The following is a 19068-nucleotide window of genomic DNA, read 5'->3' as shown; positions in this document are numbered from 1 at the left end:
AAAACTGATCAGCAGATCAATCAAGACTGGCAGTAAATGTAGCATTCTATACCCATGGTCCCTCACTTCTACAAACAATAACTAACGATAGCTAGCTTTTCATAGCACTTTTCTCTCTTCTTAGGGGCCAACTTTGTTTTGCTTTAGGTTTTTTGTTCTTTTCTTTTACATTATTATAGTTGTCATACGTATTATTTCCCTGGTTTTGTTTACTTTGCTTTTAGTTAGTCCATATATTCTTCCCACATTTCTCAGTATTTTCATATTCATTATTTCTTATGGTGCAAAAATACTTCATTATGTTTGTGACAACTTCTTTAGCCGTTCCCCATTCAATGACATCTATTTTTTTCCAGTTCTTTACCACTTGTTGTTTTTCAGTCGTTCAGTCATATCTGACTCTTCATGACTCCATGGGGTTTTCTTGGGTAGGATAAAGGAATGGTTTGCCATTTCTTTTCCCAGCCTTATGCAGGCAGGATTTAGGTGCTTGCCCAGGGTCACACAAGTGTCTTAGGTTATATTTGAACTTTGGCCTTTCTGACTCTTATCATTGACTCTAGTCGTCGCACCACCTAGCTGTCTCTTATTGCTTGGAATCCCTTCTTAAAACACATAAAATATGGGCAATTTTTATTCTCTGGAAAGAAAAAGTTATTTAGTAGATATTTTTGCTATTAGATATTAGAGTTGTGGGTGTGATAGTGACATATATTTCTGGGAATATGGGCCACCATCTATATCACTTATTCAGGTTGCTATTACCTCTCTGGTACAGTGGATCACTCACAGCTCAAACAAAGTCTTTTTTGTCTTTTTTTAACCAAAAACCTATTCCAATATTTTCAAGTAAATATTGTCAGGGTGGTTAAAAACATTCAGAAAGAAAGAATAAATAAGAACTACTGGGAAGAAGGTTAAAGGCAGTCAGCAAGGAATTTCCCTGAATCCCCTGCTAAAATCCTAAAAACTGATTTTCTGCTCTTCTTTCCCAGAGAGCCCACAGCTGCGACCCAGATCAGTCCATTTGGGAGCAGAGTTGACCCAAACCCTGGTCGGTGCCACAGTTTCCTTTCTAACGGTCCTGGAAGGTATTGTAAGAGTCTTAGGGGTTCACTTTCTCCTCTGCTCCAGCAATATCCTTGCCACAGAACCACTCTCGTAGTAGTAGTAGTAATAGTTAATGATGAGGACCATCTTAAGTGGCATCTTAAGATTTTCAGAATGCTTTACATACATAATCTCATGGTGATCTCTATGAAGATGAATATTATAGGTGCTATTAGCCTTATTTTAGATGCTGAAATAGGTACTCATAGAGGCTGAGTTCAGAATCATACAATTCTCAAGTGACTTTAGACTTGAACCCATGTCTCTCTTGACTCCAAGTCAGACACTCCACTATACCATATATTGCCTTTCTCCCAGCATAGAGGGTTATTTCAATCAAATAACACCTCAGGTCTTCTAGCCATGCTGAATGTGAATTCTATAGGAACTGGATATTAGCTATTCCAGGTTGCCCTCTACCTCATGCTTAAACTTGTTCTTGATTTTCACTTTAATCTCCAGTCTCTTCACCCCCCCATCCTCCTTTGCCTTCACCCCTTCCCTGGCTTCACTTTTCTCCCTTTCCAGTCTTGATCCTGTAGTAACCAGTTCAACTTTACACTGGCCTCTCCTTTCAAATCCCTTGCCCCCTTATCCTGTCATCACTCAGCTCTTGACAAACACCAAGCCTGGATTACTCCCATCTTCTGCTCTCTTTACCACATGCTTCTGGAGCAAGTTAACTGACCGTGCTGACTGGGCTCACTGTAAATTTATGTTATCTAATCTTAACTGGACCCTCACTGAAGCAAGGTAATCCATTTATTCTTACCTGGTTGATCCTTTATCACATAGCAGCTGTTCTGAACCTCTTATCTGCTCAAGGCAACCCCAGTCCCTTTCCCTGTTTTTTGAGCTGCCTAATTTACCAAGAAAGGAATGGTCATTCACTATGAAGTCCCCCTTCTCCCCTACTCTTTGTCTCAGTACCCCTCAACATCATCTCCTATTCTCTCTACTTCAGATCCTGATGAAGAGGCCGCTCCTTTTCTATCAATATCCTTGGTCGTTTCCCTTTCCATGTCCTCCAGCAGATTTCTCCCCTCCACACAGTCTGTTCTCTCTGTGATCTCTGTTCTGTAGTCTACTGGTTCTTGCTGCCTACAAGCCACCTCGAATCTCTCCTATTCTTAAAAAAAAAACAAACCCTCACTTGGACTGATTATCCCCATGAGGCCTAATCTTCTTTCTTTTTTCTATTTTACTGACAAATTCCTAGAAAAATCTATCCAGTCTGGTTACTTCAAGACTGTTTTCAGTTTGTTTTTCACTCATTTCTTAGCCTCTTGCAACCTGACCAATGTTATCACTCAACTAAAATTTCACTTCCCTAAGTTACCAGTGGTTTCTTAATTTGAAAATTCAGTCCTTGTCCTTCTTGACATTTCACAACATTGGGTGCTAATAACTCCCTCTTTTTTTCCCTTTAGGGAATAAGCATGGTCAAAGAAGAAGCAAAATGATCACTTTTTGCAGATGCTATGATAATATACTTCAGAAACCTGATTGAGTCAACTGAAAATTAATTGAAATAATTACCAATTAATAACTCTCTGGTTTTTTGTGACACTATTCTCTTGGTTTCCTTGCTTGTCTCCATTGCTGGTTCATCATCCATATCTTTTGCTCTGATTATAGGTCTTCCCCAAGGTTCTATTCCTGGTGACCTTGTTAGGTTACATAGGTTTAATCATCTACTAGATGGCTCCCAGATCTATTAGATCTACAGTTATAATCTTTCTCTGGAGGTCCAGTTTCACATCACCAATTCCCACGGAATGGCCCACTGATATTTCAACCTCAGCATGTCCAAAAGAGAACTCTGCTATAACCTACCACACCTCTGTAAGACCACAGTCATGGAGGGTGCGCCTTGACTGCATTTGTCTATTTTTTAAACACTATTTGCCAGGGATACCATCTCTATTCCAAACCTCTCTGTACTCATCATTTAGTTTCTGATTACCAAACAGAATCACTTCAGGATCATTTCAGGGGCAGATCTTGTAATAAATAGTCAAGTATTCTCTGGATTTGAAATTTCAACCTTGTTTTTTTCAAATTCCAAGGGTTTTTTTGGTGGGATATGGTGTCTTCTGTTCAAATGAATTAGAGAGGAAAACTCAAGAACAAAACCTCTTGGTGAAGAAATTATCCTCCACCTTAATATTTTGTTCCTCATTCCTGCCTTTATTATATGTACTTGGCCAGCAACAAACTTTACTGGCTTTGAGCTACGTTACAATAACATTCCAATAAGAAGGAAAACAGAAACAGATTTGAATTGTGTAGTAGAATACAGTCTAGGAATGGAATCTTTCTTCTGTTCATAAGATCCTTTGATCTAAGGGCATTGTCAAGTTACTTGCTCTCTAACTAAACATTATTTGTAAGTGTTCCCTAAATCTTCATTACTGGCAGGAGATAATGAGTGGTATTCTGTGTATTAGAGTTTCATTGATTTTTTTCTTAGTTTCTCTTCTCAAATATGAGAAAACAAATGAAGCAATGGTAGGTAAAGGCTTAAATTAACTGTCTTCATCTTCTTGAAGAGAAAGCACATATAAATATTTTTATTTCTAGCTTTTTAAGGACTAGAAAACTGTGCCTGAGAAATTGGGGCAGCACATTATTTGAGCTATTTTGGTCATTTAATATCTTTGGTAATTGCTGTTGTTTAAAACTGGTTTATTTTCTTGCTTAGATTGGATTTTTTTTCTCTTCTAAGAGTGTAAGAATAATGTAAGGAGCTCTACCTTCCTATCAAGAAGTTTGCTCCAACATATGTATTAAGATGGTGCAGTGAATAGAGTGCTAGGCCTGGAGTCAGGAAAACTCATCTTCAAATCTGGCCTCAGACATTTAGTAGCTGTCTGAACCTGGGCAAGTCACTTAACCTTCTTTGCCTCAGTTTCCTCATCTATAAAATGACATGATTGAAAATGAACAATTACAATAATATATGGAAATAGAGAATGGGTCTTATTCAGGAAGAAATTTGTCCCAGGTTTAGGCACAATATAAATTATTTCTATTGTCTGCTAAAATGTTGACATAATCTCTCCCTTTGGAGGAGATTAGAAACTTATACACAGCTGAAAGTATGAAAATAAAAAATATTTCCTCCAGAAACTGAAGGGAAAACATTAGGCATATAGATGTACTTTCCTAGTATTGTGGCTAGATGATTTAATAAAGATAAGGTCATTTTGGGGAGACAGTCGGGATTAAATGACTTACCCAGTGTCGTTGTTGTTGTTGTTGTGTTTGTCCTTTGTTCCTGAAGAGGACCATGACATCAAAATGATGACATGACTTGCAGTTGACTTTGATTTGAGTGAGGGTGAGTGAGTGGGCTGTGGTTCCCTTAAGGAAATTGCACACTTTGTTTAATGATCCCAAACTTCTTCCAAAAACAGGCAGATCTTTTTACCTTATTCTGGTAGTTAATTCTCTTCCCTGTATATTCTAATTTTTGTAAGTTTTTATTAACATCTGTTTATTACATCATCATTGTTATTCTAAATATCCATCTCCCTTCTCCTCCCAGACAGCCATTCCATATTCAAAGAGTATTTTCTAGAGAGGGGAAAGAAAGTCAACACAGCTGATTAATGTAATCAAAAAGTTTGAAAACATGCAAAATGTGAACACCTGTGGACTTGCCACACCCATGAAGGGGTGGGTTAAAGGAGTGTCTTCTCATATCTCTTCAGTCAAGTCTCACTTGATCTTTATAATTTTGTTACATTTATTTTTTATTTTTTGGTATTCAGTTCTTTCCATGTATGTTATTGTATTATGTATATTGTTTTCTTGGATCTTCTTACTTCTTACTTCACTTTTCATCCGTTCATATCACTATTCATCATATGCATCATTTCTTCTTACAGCACAGTAATATTCCAGTGTTTAGCTATTCCTCAATTGATGGGCATCTACTTTGTTTCTAGTTCTTAGCCGTCATGAAACATGCTACTATAAATATTTTGGAGCATGTGAGAACCTTTTTCCTTATCAATAGCTTCCCTGGAATATAATCCCAGTAATGGGGTTCAAAGAGTATGGACCTTTTTTAGTTATTTTATTTGCATAATTCCAAATTGCTTTCCAAAATGTTTGTATCTTTTCCCAGCTCCAGAAACAATGCATTAATATCATCCTTCAACCCCTCCAGCACTGATGACTGCCATGTTTTGATAATCTTTGACAATTTTCAAGGAGTAAAGTGAAACCTCGAAGTTGTTTTGATTTGCATTTCTCTTGTTATTAGTGATTTGGAGCATTATTTCATGTGTTGGGAGTACTTGGCAATTCTTTTTGAGAACTGTTTGTTCAGCATCCTTTGACCATTTGTCTATTGAAGAATGACTATTAAGCATAAATATGTATATGCACCATATATATATGTTAATTGCTGATATATCTTAGACACTAAACTGTTAGCAGGGAAATGTTATACAGAGATTTTTTTTCTTCCTGTTCAGCTACTTCCCTTCTTGTCCTAGGTGATTAATTTTGTCTGTGAAGAAGCTTCTCAGTTTCAAGTAATTAAAGTTATGTGTTCTATCTTTGGTAATTGTTTTTTTTTCTCATTTGGCTAAGAGTCAATCTCTTACCCATAGCTGAGAAAAGTATATGATTTATTTCTCTTACAGTTTTTTATAGTATAATCTTTATCCTAAGGTAACACATTGGTTTAGAATGCATTGTGGAATATGGTGCAAGGTGTTGGTTTAAGCCCAATTTCTGTCAGAGTACTTTCCAGTTTTCCATGCAATTACAAAAAATCAAATATAGAGGGGTTTTTCCCTAATTAATTTATGTTTTCCGCTTGACGAAGCACTAGGTTATTGAGTTCTATTATTTCTGATTCTCTGTTGTCTAGTATATCCTATTGCTCTATGCCTCTATTTTCAACCAATATCTGATGACTGCTATTTTATAATATAGTTTGAGGTCTAAAAGTGTTATTCCCCCTTTATCCCTACTTCTTTTCATCATTTCTTTTGATTCTAGATCTTATATTTTTTCTAATGAATTTTGCTATTATTTTTTCAAGTTTTATGAAGTATCTTGATATTTTGATTGATATATCATTAAAAGTATAAATAAATTTTGGTAGTGTTGTCCTTTTTATTATATTGGGATGGTTTAGTCATGAGCACTAAACAGTCTTCCAGTTATTTAAGTTTTTCTTTATTTCTTTAAGGAGCACTTTCTAATTGAATCTATACAAGTCTTTTATGTGTTTTGGTAGGTCAAGTCTCAGATGTTTTATGCATTTTGTAGTTATTTGGAATGGAGTTTCCCTGTCTTTGTTTGCATCTTATGTTTTGTTATTTTTATATATAGAAGTGCTATTGATTTTTGATGGTTTATTCTGGAGCCTGTAACTTTTCTGAAGCTATTAATTTTTTCCAGTTAGTATCTTTGCTAATTCCCCAGGATTTTCCAAGAACGCCATCATAGCATCAGTAAATAGAGATACTTTTGTTTCTTCTTTACCTATTTTTATGCCTTCAATTTCTTTCTCTTAATGCTGTTTCTAGCATTTCCAGAATTATGTCAAATAATATTGTGAAAGGTAGGAATCTTTGCTTCACTCCTATATTTACTGAAAAAAGTTCTAGTGTATCCTCATTGCAAATGATTCATGTTTTTGGTTTTAGATAAATGCTTTTTATGGTGTTAAAAAAAAAGTTCCTGTATGCCTATGCTTTGTAAGGTTTTTAGCATAAAAGAGTGTTGTGCTTTGTCAAAGGCTTTTTCTGCTTCTATTAAAATGATCATGTGATTTTGGATGATTCAGTTTTGCATATTGTTAATTATGTTGATTGTTTTCCTACTGTTGAACCATCTTTGGATCCCTAGTATAAATTTCATTTGGTCATAATGAATGATTCCTTGTACAAATCGCTCAAGTCAGTTTCACAGGATTAAAAAAAATTTGTTTTGAATCTTACAGTCAGTAGTGATATAGGCATATAGACTTGTTTCCATGTCTTCTTGGTTTAAGTATTAGTGTTACATTTTTCTCATAAAATAATTCTAGTAATGTGTTTTTTTTCTTAATTTTTGTGAATTATAGATACAGACTGTTCTTTTAAAAAGATGATAGAAGTTTCTTGTGAATGCATCAGAACCAGGAGTTTTTTTTCCATTGGTAATTTCTTTACAGCCAGATCTGTTTCCTTTTCTGAGACTGAGTTATTTGGAATTTCCACATGGTTTTTTGATTGTTTGGGTATTTTATATTTTTTAAGGTGTTCCTCTGAAGGAACTATGTTTCCCTCAGTTACTTTACTTTAATTTTTTTAAAGGTGGATCTGATTCCATTGGCTCTCTTTCCCTCTCCCCAATACCTTCTTCTTGTTTGTTACCTCATTCCCTCTGGATTTTTGCTTTATTAATCCCTTTTTCTCTCCCGTTTTTATTTGGTTTTTATTCTTCCTCCTGTTTTTCCCTCCAAGTTAGTTAAGTAGATTACCCCTTTTTTCTCCTCTCCTTCAAGTAGTCCTACTTCTTTTTTTTGTATTCCTTTCCAAAAAGAATTTCTTTTACTCTCTTCATTATTTGAGGCCTATTTGGAAAAAGAGATGCATAAAACAAGAGTTAAAAGAACATGTTATCTCCAGATAAGCAGAACACATTGATCTTGAAGAAAGAATATTTAAAGATGTTGTAAGGATTATAGGCATCTCAAAATAACATGACATGTCAAAAAACCTGAACACCATGAGACAAGAAGTCTTCTGAATACAGAAAGCAAAGGTAGTAGGCTGCATAATCAGAGACAGGTCAGGGAGGGCTATGCTGCAGGATCCTACCTGACACCTGCAATAATTGGCATTGCTCTAGGAGTGAGGCATAATGGAAAGGGGGAAATCCATGGGGAACATGCTGTGTCAAAAACCATCTAGAAGGAAGAGCCTAGAATGAATACTTTGGAAGCTTTGATTGCATGAGGAATGCAGAGGGGGAAAAAGAGTTCAGTTAATTATTGGGGACATGAATCAGAGAATGAGGATTAAGAGTCAAAAGAAGAAAAGGAAATAATGAAGAGAGTAAGAAAAATTGCCTCAACTCGCTTCTGTGTTGGGATTTTACTTTTTGCAGCCCTCACTCCCTGGTCCAAGTCGCTTTTTAAGGGGACTGAATTGGCTTCATTTGGATTCTAGTTCCCCTTGTTCCCTCTTTAGATTTTTCTTTAGTTCTCTTACCAGACAGTGTCAGTGTTCACTTTTTTTTTATTATTTTAGTCAACATTCATTCCACAAGATTTTGAGTTCCAAATTTTCTCTCCATCTCTCCTCTCTCTCCCACCCCAAGATGGCTTGCATTCTGATTACCCCTTCTATCCTATGCCCTCCCCTCTATCATCATACCCTTCCCTCTCACTTTCTTGTAGGGCAAGATAGATTTCTATGCCCCATTGCCTGTACATCTTATTTCCCAGTTGCATGTAAAAATAGTTTTTAACATTTGTTTTTAAAACTTTGGGTTTCAAATTCTCTTCCTTCTTTCCTTCCCATCCACCCTCATTGAGAAGGCAAGCAATTCAGTATAGATTATATATATATGTAGTTGTGCAAAACACTGCCATAATAGTCATGTTGTGAAAGACTATATTTTCCTCCATCCTGTCCCACCCCCCATTTATTCTATACTCTCCTTTGACCCTGTTCTTTTTCAAAAGTATTTGCTTTCAACTATCCCCTCCCCTAACCTCTCCTCCCTTTTATCATTCCCCCCTCTTATCCCCTTACCCCTACTTTCCTGTAGAGCAAGATCCCAATTGAATATGTATGTATTCCCCCCTTTAACCAAATCCAATGAGAGTATGGTTCACTCATTCCCTCTCTCCTTCCCCCTCTTCTCCTCCATTGTAAAAACTTTTTCATATCTCTTTTATGTGAGCTAATTTACCTCATTCTATCCTTCCCTTTCTCCTTCTCCCAATATACTCCTCTCTTACCCCTTAATTTTATTTTTTAGATATCATCCCTTCATATTCAATTCATTCTGTGCCCTCTGTTTCCATGTAGGAATGTAAACATTCATCTTCAATAAATTCCTTGTGATTTCTCTTTCCTGTGTACCTCTTCATGATTCTTATATTTGAAAGTCAGCTTTTCTATTCAGCTCTGGTCTTTTCATCAAGAATGCTTGAAAATCTTCTGTATCATTGAATGTCCTTTTTTTTTTTTTTTTGCCCTGAAGTGTTATACTCAGTTTTGCTGGGTGGGTGATTCTTGGTTTTAATCCTAGCTCCTTTGACCTCCAGAATATCATATTCCAAGTCCTCTGATCCCTTAATGTAGAAGCTGCTAGATCTTGTGTTATTCTGACTGTGTTTCCACAGTACTAGAATTGTTTGTTTCTGGCAGTTTGCAATATTTTCTCCTTGGCCTGGAACTCTGGAATTTGGCTATAATATTCCTAGAAGTTTTCCTTTTGGGATCTTTTTCAAGAGATGATTGGTGGATTCTTTCATTTTCTATTTTGCCCTCTGATTCTAGGATATCGGGGCAGTTTTCCTTGATAATTTATTTTTTTTCCCATATACGTTTATTTATTTTCAGTTTTCAACACTCACTTCCACAAAATTTTGAATTTCAGATTTTCTCCCCATCTGCTCCCTACCCTTACCCGAGGACAGCATGTATTCTGATTGCCCTTTCCTCCACTCTACCCTCCCTTCTATCACCTCTTCCCTTCTATTTTCCTGTAGAGTAAGATAAGATTTCTGTACCCCATTGCTTACATGTCTTATTTCCTACTTGCATGTGAAAACAACCTCCCTAACAGTGATGTTGTGAAAGACTAACCATATTTCCCTCTATTTTATCCCGCCCTTCATTTATTCTGTTTTCTCCTTTGACTTGTCCCTCTACCAAAGTGTTTGCTTCCAGTTACCACTTCCCCTAATCTGCCATTCCTTCTCTTATCCCCTTCCTCCCTGCTTTCCTATAGGGTAAGATAAACTTCCATGCCCAATTGAGTGTGCATGTTATTCCCTCCTGAAGCCAAATCTGATGAAAGGAAGGTTCATTTGTTCCCTCTCACCTTTCCCTTATTCCCCTCCATTGTAAAAACTTTTTCTTGTCTCTTTTATGTGAGATGATTTACTACATTCTACCTCTCCCTTTCTCTTTCTCCTAGTACATTCCACTCTACTCTTAATTTTCTTTTTTAAGTATCATCCCTTTGTATTCAGCTCACCCTGTATACTCTCTCTCCATATATATGTATATATATATACACGTACACATATATACATACACATACATACATATATATGTATGTATATGTACATATACATATATATACATATATATGTATGTATATATACATATATATAAATATATATGTATGTATATATACACCCTCCAACTATCCTAATACTGAGAAGGTCTCATCAGTTACAAATATCATCTTTCCATGGAAGAATGTAAAAAGTTCAACTTTAAAAAGTCCTTTTTGGTTTCTCTTTCTTGTTTACCTTTTCATACTTCTCTTGATTCTTGTATTTGAAAGTCAAATTTTCTGTTCAGCTCTGGTCTTTTCAACAAGAATGCTTGGAAATCCTCTATTTTATTGAAGTTCTATTTTTCCACCCTTAAGTATTATACTCAGTTTTTCTGGGTAGGTTTTCTTGGTTTTAATCCTATCTCCTTTGACCTCCGGAATATCATATTCCAAGCCCTCTAATCCCTTAGTGTAGAAGCTGCTAGGTCCTGTATTATTCTGATTGTTTTTCCACAGTACTGAAATTGTTTCTTTCTGGCTACTTATAATATTTTCTCCTTGATCTGGGAACTCTGGAATTTGGCCACAACATTCCTAGGAGTTTTCCTTTTGGGATCTCTTTCAGAAGGTGATCAGTGGATCGTTTCCATTTCTATTTTACCCTCTGGTTCTAGAATATCGGGGCAGTTTTCTTTGGTAATTTCTGGAAAGATGATGCCTAGGCTCTCCTTTTTTTTTTTTTTATCATGGCTTTCAAGTAGTCCAATAATTTTAAAATTATCTCTCTTGGATCTGTTTTCCACAACAGCGGTTTTTCCAATGAAATATTTCACATCATATTCTATTTTTTCATACTTTTGGTTCTATTTTATACTTTCTTGATTTCTCATAAAGTCATTAGCTTCCATTTGCTACATTCTAATTTTTAAGGAATTATTTTCTTCAGTGAGCTTTTGGTCTTCCTTTTCCATTTGACTAATTCTGCTTTTTAAGGCATTCTTCCCTTCATTGGCTTTTTGGACCTCTTTTGCCATTTGTGTTAGTTTTTTTTAAGGTGTTATTTTCTTCAGCATTTTTTGAGGTCTCCTTCAGTAAGCTATTGACTTGTTTTTGATTATTTTCTTGCATCACTCTCATTTCTCTTCCCAATTTTTCCTGTACTTCTCTTACTTGATTTTCAAAATCCTTTTTGAGCTTTTCCATGGCCTGCAACCAATTCATATTTTTCTTGAAGGCTTTAGATATAGTAGTTTTGACTTTGTTGTCTTCTTTTGGTTGTATAATTTGATCTTCTTTGTCACCAAAGTAAGATTCTGTAGTCTGAGTTTGTTGGTGCTGTCTGCTCATTTTCCCAGTCAAATACTTGACTTCCTAACTCTGTCAAGGTAGGTCTCTGCTTCCAGTGGGGGAGGGGCAGTGTACTATCCCAAAGTTCAGGGGTTTTGTGCAGCTGTTTTCAGAGCTACTTCTAGGCATCTGTAAATTTTCAGTTCTTCCAAGGTGGTATGATCAAAGGAGAGATGTTTATGCCTTTCCTGGCCTGGGCTCTGGTCTATGAGTGACCACAAGCACTCTTTTTTGTCTTGGAACTGTAAGGAAGATACCCTCTCTACCTGAGCCACAAGCTCTGCCACACCTGTGCTCCTCCCCAAGACCACCATCTAGGACTATGACCCAGATCCAAATATGAGCAAAGCAAGAGAATCCTGCCTCTGTGCCAGCAAAGAAATCGCTGGAATCTCCCTCTGATCAGCCATTTGCTCCCCACACTGCCTGTGGGCTGAGAGCTCTGGAAGCAGCCATCTCTGATGCCCTGGGGCTGGGGCCAGATTGTGCCCCTTCCCTACTCAAGTCTGCCAGAGTTTTCCCACTGACCTTCTATGCTGTCTTTGGCGTCTGTGGGCCGAAAAGTCTGGAAACCGCCATAACTGCCAGTGATTCAGTCTCCTGAAGTCTGCTCAAGCCCTGTCTATGCTGGTGTGGCCCACACTGGACTATGCTCCGCTCCCAGCTCAGAGTGATAGACAGTTCCTATCGACCTTCCAGGCTATTGTGGGCTGGAAACTTGTTTTTCTTCAGCATTTTGTGGGTTCTGCAGCTCTAGAATTTGTTTAGAGTCATTTTTACAGATATTTCGAAGTGTTTGGGGCATAGCTCCAGCCCATCCCTGCTTTTACTCTGCCATCTTGACTCCACCCTCAGGATAAAATCCATTCACCACTTTTTGTGAGGTTGGGAAAAGCAGGCTGGGTTAGAGTTAGAGTTAGAGTTCGCTGCTTTGAGGTTCCCGGATATAGGGTCTTCTTGAGAAATACAGAAATTGGATCCCCATTCCCCCTTCCCATACCACCACCTCTGACCACCTCACATCCCTGGTTAGAGTTGAGGTCTGCTATTTTTTTGGCAACACGTGATTGGGACAGGTAAGAACAAGATGTGCCAGCAGAGATTTCTGCAATAGAGAAATTGCTGACTGGGTTCCATTGAATAAACTCAGAAGTCTGTGGCCCCTGCTGAGACATGGTGTCTGGTGTGGGGTAGGACTGAGAGAATTCATTAATGATAAATGTTATCTACTATTCATTCATAAGGTTACTACTTGTTTGGCTTCTTGCTTTCTTCTCCTATACATACAGCTGGAGTTGCTCTACCTCTGGCACCTAATTCCTCTATTTTTTTTGAGGGGGGAGGGAATTGAAAAGTAGGGACTAGAGAATCTAGGCAGTCTTCTATTTTGTTGGTTACGCAACCTGAATGTCCTTGACCCATCTTTTTAATTCTGACATTCTACTGTTTGGAGCAGAACAGTCTCCCAATAATTGAAAATGAAGGCAGTAGAGAGGTGAATAGTTAGTATGAACAGATTGTTACATGTAACCTTTGAGGAACTTCAAAGAACAGGAGTAAGAGATGTCATCAAAGAAATGTAGGAAGGTAAATTAGCCATGTTGAGAGCAAACTGTTAGGTGATCACCCAAATGCTCCATTGGTACACTCATGATGTTAGGGAAAAGCGAGGAAGAACTTCACCATATTGAATACACCGCCCTTAACAAACTTATGGAAGGACATGGAGAAAAGTGGACATGGAGAAAAGTCACACAAACTGGGGAGATATGGATAGATTACAATTTACAACATGGTGACAACCAAATCAATGAAATCACAGGCCCATTTGAGCATTGAGCATCAACATAATCAATTGAAATTACTTCTGTTTACATTTAAAGAAACTAAATCCATTCCTAAAATGTTATAACTTCTTTTTACTCCCTCTAAATATTCATCAGTATCTTTTTTCATGTATTACTCTTAATTTTTCCTTTTAAATGTCAATGCACATTGTTATCCTGGTTCTGCTATTTTTTCTATGCACAATTTCATAAGGATTTTTCCATATTTCTACCTATTCCTCATACTTACCTGTCTTAAATGCATTATAATGTTACATTATCTTATTATTCCACAGTTCACCCCTATTTATTGATGTAGGGAAGTCCCAGTGAAGAAACTCTCTCTATCCATGCAGACCAAAAACATCTCCACTAGCCTTAAAGATTGTCTGGGGCAATGAAGAGCTAAGTGACTTGTGGTCATGTAGACCACACATTTCAGAGATGGGATTGGAGCACCAAACTCCCTATGCATTCTGCTCTATTGCCTCTCATGAGGCACTATGGACCAGATCTGTGATTTCATCTATGTCGGGAATACCAAGGGAGGAAAGAACCTTCATCAAGGCAGACCAAATATTAGGCCCTACATGTGGTACAAAATAAATGCAAATTGGATTCTTGCTCTTGATTTTATAATCTGGAGGAATCTAAGGATGATTTTTTTCTTTTTTTTTTTGCTATTTCTAAATTATGCTGCCTGAACTCTGGCCACCCTCCTCATTCTCATCTCTCTGTCTCTCTCTGTCACTTTGGACTCTACCCCTGAGAGCTGGACTCTGATAGGTGAGTTTTCCCCTTATCTGCCCAGGTCCAGATCTTCACTCTACATACCAGCAATTTCTAAGCCATGCTGTTGTTCATATGCCTCCCTCTTTACCCTTCATAGCTCCTCTTTGTGCACTGTCTTCCTTGTTAGAATGTAAAGTCCTTGAGAATAGGAAATGTCTGACTTACTTATATATATTTCCAGCACTTAGTACAGTTTCTGGTACATAGAAAACACTTAATAAATACTTTGCCATTTATTCTTTCATTATTCATGCCCCATCTGCCATCCTTTAACCATGATGTTCTCCAAAGCACTGTCCTGGGTCTTTTCTTGTAGTCCCATAATTTTTAAATTGTCTCTCCTGGATCTGTTTTCCAGGTTAGTTGTTTTTCCAATGAGACATTTCACAATGTCTTCAATTTTTTCATTCTTTTGGTTTTGTTTTGTAATTTCTTAGTTTCTCATAAAGTCATTAGCTTCCATCTGCTCCTTTCTAATTTTTAAAGAACTATTTTCTTCAGTGAGCTTTTGAACCTCCTTTTCCATTTAGCTAATTCTGCTTTTTTTAAAGCATTCTTCTCCTTATTGGCTTTTTGGACCTCTTTTGCCATTTGAGTTAGTCTATTTTTAAGGGTGTTATTTTCTTCAGCATTTTTTTGGGTCTGCTTTAGCAAGCTGTTGACTCTCTTTTAATGATTTTCTTGCATCACTCTCATTTCTCTTCCCAATTTTTCCTCCACCTCTCTTACTTGATTTTCAAAATCCTTTTTGAGCTCTTCCATGGCCTGAGACCATCATATTTATTTTGCAGGTTTTGGATGCAGAAACCTTGACTTTTATGTCTTCCTCTAATGTATGCATTGTTCTTCCTCATCTGAAAAGTTGGAAAAAAAATACCTGTTCACAAAGAAAGTAACCTTCTATAGTCTTATTTTCCCCCCCCTATTTTGGGCATTTTCCCAGCCAGTTACTTGACTTCTAAGTCCTTTATTAAGAGGTGGGTATACTCTGGGGACCTCCAATGTGGCACAATCAAGGGAGAGGAGTTTACTCCTTTTCTGGCCTGTGCAGTGGTCTGGGAGCAACTGAAAACTTTTCTGCCTAGGATCTGTGAGCAGAACTCCCCCTCTACAACCACCTCCAGCTCCACCATGCCAGCACTCCTTCTCACTCCAGGGCCACTACCCAGGGCTGAGATCCAGACCAACTTTTCAGTTCCCTCAGGGTATCCAGGCAAAGTACTCCAAGCTGCCATAGTGGCTGCTGCAGGCGGGGCTAGACTGCATTTTTCTCTCACCCAGGTGAAAGAGCTTTCTTACTGACCTTTGCAGCTGTCTTTGGTATTTGTGGGTTGAGCAATCTTGGAACTGCAGTTGCTGCCAGGGATTCTACCCCCTGAGGCCTGATCTGGTCCTGTCTGAGCCATGCTGTGGGCCAAGGCTGGGCTGTGCTCCGCTCTGAGCCCCATGTGATGGACCTTTCCTGATGGCCTTCCAGGCTGTCTTGGGCTGGAAATCTCTTTCACTCTGTCGTTTTGTGACTTCTACTGCTCTAGAATTTGTTTCGAGTCATTTTTTACAGGTATTTTATGCACTATGAGGGAGAGCTTTTACAGGTCCATCCTTCTACTCTGCCACCTTGGTTCTGCCCCTCCTGGGCCTTTTCTTTTGCCTCTCTGTACTCTTTCAGAGATAGCTTCCATTGTTCAATTATCATTTCTAGGCCGAAGAATCCCAGACCTATAGTATTTACCCAATTCTAGTCACTCTTTTGAGCCCTTGTCCCACATTACTGACTGCCTATAGGACATTTTTCACCCAAATATCTCATAGAAACCTCAAATTATGCATGCCCAGGGTGGAATGTATTATCTCCTCTTTCAACCAAATCCACTCATCTTCTAAACTTAGCTGTTTCTGTTGAGGGCATGACCATTTTCCTGAAGTTTATATCCTTGGAATTAACTTTGACTTTTCTCTTGTCCTTATCTCAATATGTAATTAATTACTGTCTTATTGATTTTACCTCCACAACATCTCTTATGTCCATACCATTCTCACCACTTACAAGTTCACCAGCCTAGTTCTAGCCCTCGTTACCTCTTGCTTAGATTATTACAACAGCTAATCTCTCTCCTCTCACTAACCAGTTCTTCAGTTGCCAAAATGATGCTCCTAAAACACAAACTGACCATACATGACTCCCCTGCTCAATTAACTCCTGTAGCTCCCTATTGCCTCTAAGATATGCTACAAATTCCATAGCTTGGCCTTATAGCCAGAGTTTAATCTGGATCCAACTGGACTTTTCCAGGCTTATTGCACATTTATCTCTTTTCAGACTTCGAACTTGGAATTCATATTCTATCTCTTACCTCTATACCTTCCTTCCTGGGGCTATCCTCTGTACCTAGACCACACTTTCTCTTGAGTTCTGCCTTTGAGAGTTCTTCACTTTCTTTACAGCTTAGAAAACTTACCAAGTTTTATGGGAGGCTTTTTCTGACCCCCTAGTTTGTTAATGCTCACTCCTTACTCCTCACATTGTCAAATATATACTTACTTCTTTACATGTTGTATCCCCCCAGTAGAATGTAAGTTCCTTTATGGCAGGAGCTGTTTTTCATTGTCTTATATCCTCAGGGCCTAGCACAGTGCCTTGAATACACAGTGGGTACTTAGTATAAATTATCAGGTTGAGAACAACTAGAAAACAATGCTAAATATGAAATATCCAATCAGTGAACTGAATCTCATATATAAATATTGTCTGCACGCAGATCATTGTAGAATGGCTTTAGCCAAAGAGGGCATTCTGAGAAAGGTGACTCTTGAGAGGCATTTTTTGGCCTTCCACTGTCACTCCCCGTTCCCCCACCCCCACCCCAGCAGACAGTTAGGACTTGCTATCTACTATATTAGTTTCAATGGATTCAACTATTCTTTGCCTAAAAGGTGTACTTAGTGAAGTATGGAACATTCTTTGAAGCAGTTAAGCAAAGAGAAGTCGCTTTGAACTCACTTCCAGTTTCTTTTTTTATTTCCTTTATCCTTCAAAACATAATCCTGTTTCTTTGAGCTGAATCTTGACAGCACAATGCTATCAATTTAGCCTTTGCTGGCTTCTAAGTAACAGCATTGAAAAAAATAGGCTAGAAGCACATGAATTTTTTCCTTCTCCAATTTATTATTCACAAAGCTTTTGCATTTTTCAGATGTCCAGATCACTTCATTTTTTTCACTTGGTTACATCTACTTCAGTAGGTAAACTGTGCCCAACACTTGTGCCCAGAAAAAAATCTTGTGGATTAAATAATGTATTTGATGTCCCTGGATTGTCTCTATAATGTTAACCATGACTGGCTATTCTCCCCAGAAAGTGGAGTAAACAATCAGAGATCCTTCAGTTATATCATAGTTTGAGTCTGACTTTAGGAATCATTTGTGTGATATTTCAGAGTGGATCTTAAAAATTATACCACCAAACAATTAACAAATATTTATTGAACACCTGTGTACCTGGCACCATGTCACTGAGAATGGGAGAGACCTATCAGACACAATTCCTTCTGTGGAAGGAGTTTATTACCTGGTTGGTGAGGTAATACATAATAGACAGCTACTCGATTTTATTATGTAGGGGAGGGATATAATCAGATACATGCATAAGGAAAATTATTGGGGCAGCTGTGTAAAAGATAGATGGGAGTGGAGAAGAGACTTTTGAAACAAAGAACCCAATTTAGAAGCTGTTGCAAAGGTCTAGGTAGGAAGTGGTGAGGACCTGAACTAAGGCAAGCATAGTACGAGTGGAGAGAAGGGAGTGTATGTAAGGGATGTTGTTGAAATAGAAATTGCAAGATTTGGTAACTGATGGGGTATACATATGGTGTGAGGGAGAGAGGAGCTGAGGTGATGCTGAGGTTACTTACTTGGGTGATTGGAAGAATGGTGCTCCCTGTGACAAATATGCAAGTTTGGAAGAAGGGTTTGAGGAGAAAAAAATGAGTTCTGTATTGGCCATGACTTTGAGCTATCTCTGGGACATCATGTTTGAAATGTCCAAGAGATTAGATAACAACAGTAGTAATAATATACCATTTAAAAGTGAGCAAACCACCTCATATATATTATGTTAGGATCACCTAAGCTGAGGAGACTTGCTCAGGATTCCCAGGGCTGGAAAGAGCAGTTCTTGGATTGGAGTCTAATTCTCCTGACTCTAATCTGGTACATTTCTCATACACATTTTCCTCGCTGCTGAGGATAGAAGTTGCAGAGAGGCAAGTTTAGACTCAATATAAGGATAAAAACCTTCTAACAATTAGAGCTGCCTGGAAGTGGCATGGGCTTTCTCGTTGGAGGTCTTTAAGCCAGGCCCTGATCAGCAGAGTGGGGATTCTTGGTCAGGTAGGGGTTGCTTGCAGCTCCAGATCATCAGTTCTCCACAGGCTGGATCTTTTCTCCCTCTGCTTTCACTGAGGCCAAGCTAATGATTTAAAGACTAACCAAATTCCTGAGGATGATCTTCCTGCCCCTTCAAAAGGAAATCAGTCTTGTCTACATAAAATGGCTGCTGCTTCTACTCCAATGTACCCGAAAAAAAATTATACTTCCCAATATGAGTCAATAGAACCTTCATTTTAGTTGTTTAATGAACTCACCCCATTATAGTCATTATCATTTGTTTTCTTTTCTAGAGTTTGAGATCCTTAATATTACAGATTGCTGAAAGTTGGCATTAAGGAATACAGAATGAATA

At 37.9% G+C, this 19068-nt stretch overlaps 1 protein-coding gene across 3 annotated transcripts in view; it reads left to right on the top strand.

The window, feature by feature from the left end:
* Nucleotides 1-19068, top strand: part of COMMD1 (copper metabolism domain containing 1) — a 264032-nt gene that overhangs the window by 123698 nt on the left and 121266 nt on the right. The window contains exon 3 of one of the 3 annotated variants that reach the window (XM_072635457.1): nucleotides 996-1091. The exons of the other annotated variants lie outside the window; for them this stretch is intronic. Within the exon in view, the coding sequence (XP_072491558.1) occupies nucleotides 996-1043 (48 nt within the window). The 3' untranslated portion in view covers nucleotides 1044-1091. The remainder of the gene's footprint in view (nucleotides 1-995; nucleotides 1092-19068) is intronic. 3 annotated transcript variants of the gene reach the window in all.

This window comes from Notamacropus eugenii, chromosome 1 (genome assembly GCF_028372415.1).
Source record: "Notamacropus eugenii isolate mMacEug1 chromosome 1, mMacEug1.pri_v2, whole genome shotgun sequence".
Classification (NCBI taxonomy): domain Eukaryota; kingdom Metazoa; phylum Chordata; class Mammalia; order Diprotodontia; family Macropodidae; genus Notamacropus; species Notamacropus eugenii.
This window is presented reverse-complemented; position numbering and strand designations above follow the sequence as displayed.